The sequence below is a fragment of the Eubalaena glacialis genome, chromosome 13 (assembly GCF_028564815.1).
Source record: "Eubalaena glacialis isolate mEubGla1 chromosome 13, mEubGla1.1.hap2.+ XY, whole genome shotgun sequence".
In the NCBI taxonomy this organism is placed as follows: domain Eukaryota; kingdom Metazoa; phylum Chordata; class Mammalia; order Artiodactyla; family Balaenidae; genus Eubalaena; species Eubalaena glacialis.
This window is the reverse complement of record NC_083728.1, coordinates 39,233,343-39,246,544: the sequence shown is the minus strand read 5'-3', so window position 1 is coordinate 39,246,544 and position 13,202 is coordinate 39,233,343. Positions and strand designations below refer to the sequence as shown.

At 38.0% G+C, this 13,202-nt stretch overlaps 1 protein-coding gene across 1 annotated transcript in view; it reads right to left on the bottom strand.

Moving 5' to 3' along the window:
• Window positions 1-8,795: 8,795 nt before the first annotated feature.
• Window positions 8,796-13,202, bottom strand: part of MCM8 (minichromosome maintenance 8 homologous recombination repair factor) — a 49,500-nt gene continuing 45,093 nt past the window's right edge. Inside the window, exons 18-19 of the mRNA XM_061208232.1 lie at window positions 9,702-9,891; window positions 8,796-8,992 (exon numbers count right to left, since the gene is read on the bottom strand). Coding sequence (XP_061064215.1) covers window positions 8,900-8,992; window positions 9,702-9,891 — 283 coding nt within the window. The 3' untranslated portion in view covers window positions 8,796-8,899. The remainder of the gene's footprint in view (window positions 8,993-9,701; window positions 9,892-13,202) is intronic.

The window sequence follows — 13,202 nt, the reverse complement described above, 5'->3', positions numbered from 1 at the left end:
GGCCAGCAAGGAGACCAGTGTGGCTGAAACAGAGTGAGTGAGAGGAATGAGAGCAGTAGAGTTGAGGTTAAAGTGTGAACATGGGGCAAGATATGAAAGGCATTGTAAGCCATTTCACGTATTTTTGCTTTTGCTCTAAGTTAAGCACAGGCTTGACCATCTTGTTTCTTATACATCCTGACTGGCTAAGCCACATGATGTATGCTTGAAGTTATGCCCACTGGGGAAAAAATCCTTTTCCCAGTGTTCTTCAGAACACTGTGGTGTTCTCCTTAGAGATTCTGTAATATAGCAGCACACCACTTTTGGCTAGTGCCAGATGTCATGCAGAACCACCTGTAAGCCAGGTTCAAAATGTTTCTTTCTCAGCTGAACTACCCCATGAGGCCTCAGATATGGAAGGGAGAGAGCAGTATGACAAGACCAGACTCACTGGGAGTGTGAGTCACATTCCTGAAAACATACTGGGCCTTTGGGACCAACTCAAGCCTGTTCTTCCATACACCCCTTCCACTTTATGATGAATGCCGCTACACCCACTCAACATTATGGCTTGGTGGATCAGAGAATACCTCTTAGTGTCCTGTGGCCAGTAGATGAGGGCTCAGTAGAAGGCCTGGAGCTGTTTCTGAAGAGGAGGAGTAGTTATTGGCTGAAGAGAACCAGGACTTCTGCCAATCCTGGAGGCCTATGTCGTGATTGGCCTATGAGGACCTGCCGGGACCAGGTTCCATCGAGTAATCTGACACAGAAACTTAGAGCACCAACATCACTAAGATGTTTGCACTGCAGCCTGAACCAACTGGCGAGCCTTCTCTTGCTCTGAGCCTATTTGGGTCCTGGACCAAATTCCAGTGTGGGGGGTGGAATTTTCCCACACCACCAAGCAAGTCTCTGGACATCAGCTGGGTATCCTACAATTTGACTCAATTCTGACACTATCAACCTGGAGATAGTATCAGATTCCACAGGTGAAGTCCCATAAGACTGCCCTCTACCTCAGATCCAAATCCCAAGCCCAGGTTGTTACCTGTGCTTCTAGTTGGCTATAAATCAGAGGTTCCCACAAATCCCCTCCTTGGGTGTGAATAATTAGCTAAAGCCGCTCACAGAACTCCAGAAACCCATTTACTCACTAGATAACTGGTTTATTGTAAAAGGATATAACTCAGGGACAGCCAGATGGACGAGATGCATAGGGCAAGGTACGGTGAAAGGATGTGGCGCTTCCATGTCCTCACCCCAAATCTCCACATGTTCACCAATCCAGAAGCACCCCTAACCCTCTCCTTTTGGACTTTTATGGAGGCTTCATTACACAGTCATGATTGATTAAATCATTAGCCATTGGCCATTGATTCAACCCCCAGACTCCCTCCCCTCTTTGGAAATCAGGGGGTAGGACTGAAAGTTCCAACCCCCGATTGTGTAGTTGCTTCCCTAGTAACCCTTAGGTGCTTTCCAAAAGTCACTTCAGTAACATAAACCCCGTAGTGATGGAAAGGTGATAAGACACCCATTTCACTTTTATGGCTCTGAAGTGATTTCAGGAACTGAGGACAAGAGACCAAGTATTATGATAAAAAAAAATGCTCCCATTTTTTTGCTTATTGCTCAGGAAATTCCAAAGGTTTGGGAAGCTCTGTGCCAGAAACAGGGATGAATATATAATTCATAAATCACAGTATCCCTGAGCCACACTCAAAACTAAAAGTATTATGAATTATACTTATTGTATAAGTAGCACACCTAGTGTGTTGTATCTGGCTTCCAAAATCCAAAGAAGCAGGACAAGTATTGTAACTCTTTCAGAGTGTAACGGGGTGCAAAGTATAGCAACTTGTCTTTCACTTTGCAGGGTATATTCTGATATGCCCCTAACTACTGGAATCCAGAAGCTTCACTGAGGAGACAGACCCCTGAATTTTTGTGGGATTTACCTCCAAGGTTATGGTATGGATGACCTGCCAAGGTACCTAGGGTAGCCAGTATAGTCCGCTCACTTATCATTCTATCAGCATGACGTCCTCAGTGTATGGATAAGAAGTGGCATCCCATGGGATGGGGAGATGGTCAAAGTCTCTGTACACTAAATTATGACAGAGAGTCAGAGTTGTCACGGACCTGAGATAAGACAATGAAGAAATATTGTTCTTGACAGGTGAAAGCAAACTGCTGCCAGTGTTCTCTTGTTAATGAGATAGAGAAAATAGCATTTGCCAAATGTATAGCTTCCTGCCAAGTTCTAGGGGCTACGCTGATTTGCTCTAGTAAAGAGGCTGCAATGGGAATTGCAGCTGCAATTAGCGTAATTTAAAACATTCTACTGCTGTCTTTCTAAGACATCTTCTACAATAAAATGAATTAAATAGTGCACTTATCTTCCAAAAGAAATGGTGGCAGTAATCTCTGTGATTCCGCCAGCAATGCAGCATTGCCTTTGGTTTACTATTTTGGCCTTATGATACTATGATAATAATATATGGCCTTCCTATCAGAATAGCCTTGATCCACAAATTAGGGAGCCAAGTGGAGATTTTTTAAGTTAAGTATGTCTGCTCCAATTAGGCATTCAGGAACTGAGGTAACTATAGGGTAGGTTCAGGGACCCATTGGTCCACCTTAAGATGGACTTGGGCCCAAACTCTATTTATTACCTGACTCCAATAGCTACACCCCACCCTCCACTCAACTGTAATCTACAGTGATATTCTGCTTAATATCCTCAAAGTTCATCCATTTTGTTGCAAATGGCAAATTTTCATTCTTTTTTATGGCTAGGTAGTATTCCATTATATATACATATATATTTTTGGCCTCCCCATGGGGCACGCAGGATCCCATTTCCCTGATCAGGGATTGAACCCGCATCCCCGCTCCCCGCACTGGAAGCATGGAGTCCCAACGACTGGGCTGCCAGGGAAGTCCCTATTTTTATTTAGTTATTTATATATATATTTTTGGCCACACTGCACAGCATGCGGGATCTTAGTTGCCTGACCAGGGATCGAACCTGTGATCCCTGCCTTAGGAGTGTGGAGTCTTAACCACTGGACCACCAGGGAAGTCTCTAGGTCCCATTTATTTATTTGTGCTTTTATTTCCTTTGCTTTAGGAAACAGATCCAAAAAAAAATACCACTACGATTTATGTCAGAGTGTACTGCCTATGTTTTCTTCTAGGAGTTTTATGGTTTCCAGTCTTACATTTAGGTCTTTAATCCATTTTGAGTTTATTTTTGTATATGGTGTTACTAGAGAATGTCTTCTTTATTCTTAATTTTTGTCCACTTGACTACCATGAACTGAGAGAAGTAAACAAGAGTCTCTTACTACTTGACTTCTGCATTTCCTGGTCTCTCTTATAGTTTCTGCTTCCTAACGCTATTTGCAACATATCCATAATTATTATATAATTTTATGAACTGCTCTGCCTAGAATTATAGAAAATATTCTTTGTTTAATAAAGCTTTGCCTTGACTTCAGTCTCCTTTTATATTAAGATGACACCCTTGCTTTCTGTTTGTATTTTCCTGGTACACCTTTGTCCATACTTTTATTTTCAACTTTCTAATTGACTTTGTTTTAGGTATATCTTGCATACAAGAGTTTGTGATCCCATCTGAAAGACTTTTGTTTCAATAGGTGAGTTTAGCCTATTTGCATTTATTGATTTGACATATTTAGGTTTAGTTTTACTTCTGTCATGAATATGTTAAGCTCTTTTCTTACTTCTAAAACTTTCCACGATATGTTTTCTTGTTTTGCTTTGTATGTTGCTGTTCTAAAATTTGTACCTGGGATTTATTTTAATCAGGAATGGTAAGCTGACAGACATGAGACAACTGCCTTTGAAAGAATTTATTGCTTACACTTCCCAAGAGAAGGGGGCAATACCACACCACAAAGGGCCACAGGGGGAAGCATCAAGGCTGGTCAGAAGGCGGGAGCAAGGGGGAAGCCTAAGTGTTTATTGCTGTGGTTGTGGGAACTGGTGAGGTGAGGATGTCCCCTATTGGGCACGAAGTGAAACATAGATACTGGCGTTTGTTGTTGGAAGGTTTGTAATCAGAGAAAGCTGGATCCCAGCAGAGATGTAAACAACTTTGGACATTAGTTTGGCCTTGCGATTAATGGATGCCAAGTAGACAACAGAGGATCTAAGAAACACAGAAGAGTTTCTTCTGATAATTTAGGTTTATATTATCTTTTTTAATAATTTCATCTAATAGTTTTAACATCTGACCTTTTAAACAGTATCTATTATTTTCCTCTTTGAACAATGTATGTTAACATAGTATATTTATACTACATAAGTATATATTATATAAACATATAGTATATGTGTATACTATTTATGTAGTATATTTCCTCTTCCTTCTCTCTCTCGTCTATCACCTTACTTTGTTTGATGTTATCTGTGCTGACTTTTGTGAAATGTACTTTTTATACTGTTAATAGATTTATCATCCTTAAATACCTTTTAACCCTCTATCCCACAAAGACATCATATTTACACTACTATCTACCTTCTCCTTCCTTCCTTTTTTAAAATCAGGACTTAATATTTACATTCTGTTCTATGGCAATAATCACATTTATTGGTCCTACAGTTAAACGTTCAGTGTACATTGCCTTTTTTTTTTTTTTTTGGTTTTAATTTTCCATTCATCTAGTTTGCTGTAAGTTGTATTTTGGTTTCCCCATGTCCCTGGTACAGAAGTGACATCCATGGGACATGGAGGCAACAGCACTTTCCTCTAGTGCCTTGTGAGGCAGTAGGGTTGTAGCAGCTTCCTCTTAAGGCCAATTTTAGAAATTGCTCCTTGAAGCTTATCCTCTTAACTCACCAACCTTCCAACAATCCTGTGAGCTAACCAAAATTCTTTCAAAAATCTCCTTTTTCTGCTTAATCAAGTGAGTCAGTTTCTACTGTTTGCAACCAAGAGTCTGCAAACCACAGTTCATGGGCCAAACTGGACCCACTATCTGTCATTATTTAATGGATTAAAAAAATTAAAGATTATCATTCTAGACACATGAAAATTTTATGAAATTAAAATTTCAGTGTCTGTTTTATTGGCACACAGCCACACTCATTTGTTTATGTAGTGTAACAATGGCAGAGTTGAATAGTTGTGACAGAGGTCATATGACCCAGAAAGCCTAAAGCTTTTCCTATCTGGCCCCTTACAGAAAAAGTTTGTTGACTCCTGGTTTGCAACTAAGAAACCTGACCTAAACATCTGGGTATAAAATTCTTTTTTAAAAATTTTTGTGGGCTTCCCTGGTGGCGCAGTGGTTAAGAATCCGCCTGCCAATGCAGGGGACACGGGTTTGAGCCGTGGTCCGGGAAGATTCCACGTGCCGCGGAGCAACTAAGCCCGTGCACCACAACTAATGAGCCTGCGCTCTAGAGCCTGCAAGCCACAGCTACTGAGCCCACGTGCTGCAACTACTGAAGCCCATGTGCCTAGAGCCTGTGCTCCACAACAAGAGAAGCCACCACAACGAGAAGCCCACGCACCTCAACAAAGAGTAGCCCCCTCTCGCCGCAACCAGAGAAAGCCCGCACGCAGCAACAAAGACCCAATGCAGCCAAAATTTTTTTAATTTTTTTTTAATCAGTCATCAATTTTATACATATCACTTTATACATGTCAATCCCAATCGCCCAATTCAGCACACCACCATCCCCACCCCACCGCAGTTTTTCCCCCTTGGTGTCCATACGTTTGTTCTCTACATCTGTGTCTCAACTTCTGCCCTGCAACCCGGTTCATCTGTACCATTTTTCTAGGTTCCACATACATGTGTTAATATACGATATTTGTTTTTCTCTTTCTGACTTACTTCACTCTGTATGACAGTCTCTAGATCCATCCACGTCTCAACAAATGACTCAATTTCATTCCTTTTTATGGCTGAGTAATATTCCATTGTATATATGTACCACAACTTCTTTATCCATTCGTCTGTTGATGGGCATTTAGGTTGCTTCCATGACCTGGCTGTTGTAAATAGTGCTGCAATGAACATTCGGGTGCATGTGTCTTTTTGAATTACGGTTTTCTCTGGGTATATGCCCAGTAGTGGGATTGCTGGGTCATATGGTAATTCTATTTTTAGTTTTTTAAGGAACTTCTATTTTAAAAATTTAAAAAAAAAAAAAATTTTTTTGTAGGCATTGCTCTACATGTTTCAGTGATGAGTGTTGTTTTGGAGAAATTTGAGGACAGCCAGATTTTTTTTTCTCCTTCAGAGTGGCATCTGTATAACTTCTCATTTAACCTCTCCTTAGAAGCTGCTGCCGCCAATCTGTATGCCATATTCACACTATTGCAACGGTGGGGTTTTACCTTTTGCTCCAAGAGGTGTGCAAAATACACTTTGAGAAACACTTCGTTGCTTCCTTTGGAAATCTTCAGCCATAGGCATCATCTCTGCCTCCTCCCTCATGCAAGGCTGCCTGGGTCATCCTGACAGCTCTTGACAGTTCTTCCTAGTGTTGGGGTTTGGGGTCTCAAGTTGTTTCCTAGTTCACAGAAGATGGACTATATATTTTTGTTCTTCAGTTTCCTCATTGCTTTTGAGCAACTTCCTGGGGGAAACAGGGGAGAATGCTTCCTTCTTGTAACTAGAAACTCCTTTCTCTTTTATTCTCTTGTTCTTTTTCTGTATTCTTAAATCAAGTTGCTTAACCACTCTGATTAAGTTCTGTACCACTCTGTGTCCTCATTTATAAGTGGTATAATCACCCACTTCATGTGTTTACCTCATAGGGGTATGTGGTCAAAATCTGTTTTACATGCTAGGGCAGTAGTGGTGAATAAAGCAAAGTCCTTGTCCTTATGAAGCTGAACAACAGATGATGGCTTGAGCCAGAATAGTGGAACCGGAAGTAATGAAAAGTAATCAGATTTCAGACATTTTGAAGATAGTGCTGAGAGGATTTGTTGATGGATTGATTAGGGAATAAAAGAGACAGTTACGATAACTCCAACATTTTTGGCATAAGAAACCAGCAGGATAGAGTTTTTAAACACTATTAAAATTTCAGAACACCATGGAAAAGGGAAGGTACAAATAGCCTGTCAAGAGAAAGTAAAGGTCACATACCAAGAATCAAAATCAGAATGGCTTTGGATTTCCAAACAGCAAAACTGAAAACTAAAAGCAATAGAGTAATATCTAAAATTCTGAGTGAAAATGATTTCCAAACTAAAATTCTATGCCCAAACTATCAATCCATGACTAAGGATAGAATGTGCCTTATAAAATCTTCCTCAGGAAGCTACTAGAAAATGGATTCCACCAAAATAAAGGAGTAAAACAAGAAAGAGAAAGACATAGGAGCCAGGAAATGGGAGAGAAAATGAGACATCTCATGATGACAGATGTGTAGTTCAGAATGGAAAAGGCTGGAGAACTCCAGAAGAGATGTCTCCAAGAAGTTAAAATAGACTATTTGATTTGTCTGCGTATTCTGAGAGGAGATTCAGACTTACAGTGGAGCCTTGGGGTCAAAGCTAAGTAGTTGAAAAACAAATTATTAGTTCTAAGGAGAACAAAAAGTTGTACAAGAAAGGAGATGAATATATTCAACAGTCATAATAAGATTAAAGCCAAATATAGATTTAACTAAAAATTATGATATATAACTAAATTGGAAAGAAATGGGGAAGTGTGTATGTATGTATGTATTTACGTATGTATGTAGAGGATTTAAGAGAACCACGTTCTTATCTTCTAAGGTAAAAAGTCAATATAATTTTTGAAACCGAAAACTCAAGAATGAGCATTACTATAAATAGATAACAAGAATTTACTGTATAGCACAGGGAACTATATTCATATCTTATAATATACTATAATGGAAAAGAATAGAAAAAAAGAATATAATATATACATATATGTATAACCGAATCACTTTGCTGTACACCTGAAATTAACACAATATTGTAAAACTATACTTCAATTAAAAAAAAAAAAAGAATTAGCATTACTAGCGTGCCCTTTAGAAAAATGGAGGTAAATGGGAGAACAGTTGAGACTGAACAGAAAAATAGGGCATGTGGAAGAGTGGAACAGACGCTGCTAGGTTTTAATATTAGTCTTGCACAACGGACATCCCTGGCGGTCCAGTGGTCAGTGGTTAAGACTCCACGCTTCCACTGCAGGGGGCACGAGTTTGATCCCTGGTAGGGAAACTAAGATCCCGCATGATGCACAGCATGGCCAAAAAAAAAAAATCTTTTTTAAATATAAATAAATAAAATATACTTTGAAAAAAATATTAGTCTTGCACAGCTATTTATTTAAAATTTTTTTCAGTAGCTAAGATGTTAAGCTTAGTATGTCAATATATGGATGGAAACTAGACTTCTGGTGAGCTTGCAGGAGTATATACAGAAGTCTAATTATAATGTTGTACACATGAAACTTACATAATGTTATAAACCAAAGTCAAAAAAAAGTCAATATAAGAATTTCCAAATTTTTGGGGAATTGAAAGTTGGTTTCAATTATTTCTAAAAGATATTCAATTTTGTGTGTCAGAACTATTTAAACATTTAAATGTAACTTTGTGAATGCTTACCCAGATGCACATGTGATATGCAAAACTATGAAATATTTATAAGAATGAAAGACAGGTCAAAAATAAAACTATAAATAATTTCTAATTACATCATTTAGATAAAATATAAACAATTTATTTTTAGCCTTTTGGAGAAGTAAAAAATTAACACATGACTTTATCACTTCTTAAATTAGTTCAACACTCTTTTCCTATTACATTACTTTTAGGATGTCATTTTTCAGATAACATTTTTTCTTTTTTTTTTTTTTGGTGCATATTCTTCAGAATAAACCCAGGAGGGCCTGGCTTGGTAGCTCTTTTACATAGTTTGAAGCTGGTAAAGCTTTGGGCCTTTTTTCAAGAGGTAACCTTGGTCATTTAGTGATCCAATAAAATTTTCAAAATCAGCTACCTGGAAGAAAATATCAAAAGAGTTAGCTCATTAAGTAATATACAAAAATATGATTTTTGAAATTAATCTCTCAAACAGTAATATACAACTGTCAAGTTTCTTATGCAAATAAAATTATTTGTACTTCTTACAGAAAAAACTGCCTACATATAAACCTTGGATTCTATAATGCCTAGCTAGTCAAAAATAACTCCAGTTGGCAGAGAATCTTTTATATTTCTTTTAGCTTAGCTTCAAAACAAAAATTAGACTAACTTTTGAAATTGAGTGAGCAATTTTCCGTATAAACTGTTTTACGTGTTTAAAGTGCTATTACACCCATTTTCACTAAAACTTTTAAGTAGGTAGAGCAGGTGGAATCATGCATTTAACAAATGAGAAAACTGAGGTTCAACGATTTATAAGGATGACTTGCCCACAGGGATTGTCAGGATAACATGGAAACTGAGTCTTGGCTATGATGTTTTCCCCTATCAAGATGTTGAAAACTCTTTAGTAGGTATGAATTTTAGATAAAAACTGTTTTTTTAAAGCTCTGAGCAACTAATTTTATATCTTAAAGAAAACAAGCCTGTATTTTTAAATACTCCAAAAACACCTATTCTGTTCTTTTAATCCAAATCTTCTGATATTTAAATGTTCTACTATATTAATAAAGGCCTCCTGAAATTATTACAAAAAGATTTACTAATTATTTGGTTTATCATACCTGAATGTTTAGCTCTTTGGCAATCTGCCGAAGTTGATGAAATTGAAATAAATTATTGTAAGTTCTTTCAGCAATGTTGTTGAGAGTGGAAATAAATCTTTTTGCTGTTGACCTGTTGCTCATTCCAGAACCATGCTGGGACCGTTCAAAATCTAGGTTCCCAAATTCATCAGAGTAAGTTCCTAACATGCTTATGGGAGGGAAGAAAAACAAAGTTACCCAGTGTGGCACAGCTAGAGAAATTTTTGTCCCAGGCCTCCAGGTTATAAGAAGAAAAATGTGGAAGTAGCCCTGAGGCTCATGTAACAAGGATTTAAACATGTATTTATTGAGTGGCCACTGTGTAATTCACTGTGTATGAACAGTTTGGGGATAAAAATACTTTGGACACAGTTACCACTTTTAAGAAACTCCCTATATTTGCAAAGAGAAATGCATAAAAATACAAAGTTGATAGGCTTCAATATAAATACCTGGAACATTCTTTTTGATTCATGAAAAAAGAAATTCTAAACATACTAAATTTAGGCTTTACTTGGTAAAGATGTGTTCCAGCTCCTAGTGCAGCATCTGGCAAATAAAAGGTGTTGAAAAATACTCTGGAAAATGAACTAGAAAGGTTCTGCTGAGTTGCAGTAATGATGGTTAGATATTAAAGGATATGCCTATTACTCCAGCTCTCTGCTGCTTTCCTCCTATTTTCACAGTATCATCAAGGAAAGAAAAATGTACTTGATAGTAAATTTTAGCCATAAGTCTGAAAGTACTAGTTAGACATACAATTAGCCAGCCCTGTTGCTGATTCCCTGCCTGAATTCTCTGCCTGTAAATGAGACATATGTAGTCTCACAGCCAGGCTCATAGGCAAAGACGTTATTTAACCAGGAATTAATTAATCAAATATAAATTGGTCACTTCCGAGGCAGTAGGCTTATCGTGGTGAACAAAATAGGTGCAATCCCTGCCTTTAAGACGCTCACAGGAATGAGTTTAAAGGGTTACTAAAAACACAGCTTCATTTTGTTCCCTGAATAGACAGGAGCCCACACGAAAAGAGAATGAACTGTACAAATAGGAATATGAGTCATCCAAGATTGTAATAATTGATAAAACAATTTGATGAATGTGTGTTTCCCCTAGAAATATAGTATAATCTTATTTATGATTAACTACTTTACCATATAATTTACCATATACTTATTTCTCATAAAACAGTTGTCACAAATGCTTTAGGCTACTATGTTAATTATAATAGCTAATATTTACCTTAATTATATTTATTTACCATGTGCTATCCTATTTAGTCCTTCCAGCAACCCTATGACTTAGAGACTATTCTTATTCCCATTTTATAGATGAAGAAACAAAGTCTTGGAAGGTTAAGTGACTTGCCAAAGTTACACAGCTAATGAGTGGCATATCTGTGATTTGAAGAAAAGTATGTAAAATATGAGTTACTTTCCTTAAATAGAAAAAACTCTCACAATGGTCTCTTAACCTTTGAAGGTGGCTCTGTTCTCTTCTGCTTCCTAGTTTATTTCCAATTTTAAGAGAAAGCTTCTGTGAACTGTTGCCCATAAATACGTGGTTTTTATAGCTATGTGCTCTGATAATTGTGATGTACTGTCACAGTTTAGATTTTTCTTATTTAGGCTTCTGCTTCCCAGTTAAAATGTAATTTTACAGGTTCCAAACCATGTTAAGGGCAAACATTCAAAAGTTGAAGAGACAGAAACTCTGAAATGGGGACCTCCCTGGTGGTCTAGGGGTTAAGACTCTGTGCTTCCACTGCAGGGGGCACATGTTTCATCCCTGGTTCAAGGAACTAAGATCCCGCATGCCACACGGTGCAGTCAAAAAACAAAACAAAAACAAAAGAAACTCTCAAATGGAAGATTTAATGAATGAAAAATGATTACTGAGATCAACCTTACCATTAATGCAGTACATTTACTGAGGGCCTACTGTGTGCTAGGCATCAGTCTGGGCCCTGGGAGTACAGTGGTAAATGCGACAGATAAGGTCCCTTCTCTCAGAGTTTAGACTGAGAACAGAAAGCATGTTAAGTATCACAAAGCAGATAATTCATGACCTAGTCTCAACGTGTTTAACTGGGTCTTGATCTCTACCATGGAAATAATTCCAGGTAACTCCAATCATTTGGAATCAAACTAGTCTCTTTTTTTCCTGAAAATTTTTATAAAAGTTAATAAACACTCAAGCAATTCAGGGAAACAAACTGGAAATCTCATGTGGGTGCTATTTACACTTAATAATGAGAACTCTTTTTTCAGGAGCCCTGAAGAAAACGGACAGCCTGAAGCTAATTCAGTTTTACCAGCAAGGCAACTTAGAGAAGTAGAAACAAATACAAGTTCCACAAGGAAAAGCACATGTAAACACTGTCTGACATGAGTATTCAGACATGCAGAACTATTCATAAATGAGCACTGTAGTATTTTTATTGAAAAGGCAATTAGAGCATAATATACCTTGCTTAAGTATAATGCTCAGATATGAGAACTAATCCATGGTGTCCACAGACCTGTGGATTTATTGTAGAGAAACACCAGATTGGCTGCTTGAGGCAAAGTTTGGGGTCTGAGGCCTTGGGAAAGTGACAAAGGGTAAAGCCTCAAAAAACAAATGCTACAGGTGAAGGAGAGTGGCTGGGGTAATCTGACCCTTGATTTGCTTGACTGCCAACAGTCTATGAAGTAGAAGCACATGATACTCTTCAGTAGAGCCAGGCACCAGAAAACCCAAAGAAAGGGCGAGAGAGCATTAAAAACAAAAGAAAACCAGGAGTGGCAATCTTGGCTCCACTCCCAAAGGTGAAGCGCTTAAGGGTAGGATGCGCAGAAAGAGAAAGATACACATACTCAAGATTGTGAGCTAAGAGGCAGCTTCTTGTCATTAAACGAGAAGACCCTGTTGTTGGTGCTTGTTTTCAATTAGGAAAACATTTTAGAATCCAAGATTTCTAGAATTTTGGTTGGGTTAAGTGACTTACTTTCCTAGTGAAAAAAGGATCTCTATTAGGACTCTCAGTTTCTTATTGGTCTCGTCTCCTAGGAGGTTAGACCTACTAGAAGTCAGGCAGGCAACTGGTTTTTGTGGCCATTCCTTTACTTCATATGCTGGTACACTGAGCCCTGGCAGCATGTTGTATGAGAAAGTCTAGTAATTCCTATCTGTCTGCTTATAAATGATCAACTGGAGGGTCTCCAGCACAATGAAGCCAGCCTGGTAAAATTTTCACCTACAAGACCCCTCGAACCCTAGTACTGAGTCATGTAAAAGAGAAAATTGATGGTTCAAGTGCTGTGTGATGCTAAACCAGTAAGATATTAAGACATAGAGGGTAATATGTTAGGAATTGGTCGAAAGGGTTGGTAGTCATTAATTGTTAATAATTTTATTCATTATGAGGCAGTTAGTTACTCTGGGGACAGCAATAAAAAATTAAAAGCTGTCAATTCTTTTTTTTTTTTTTTGGCC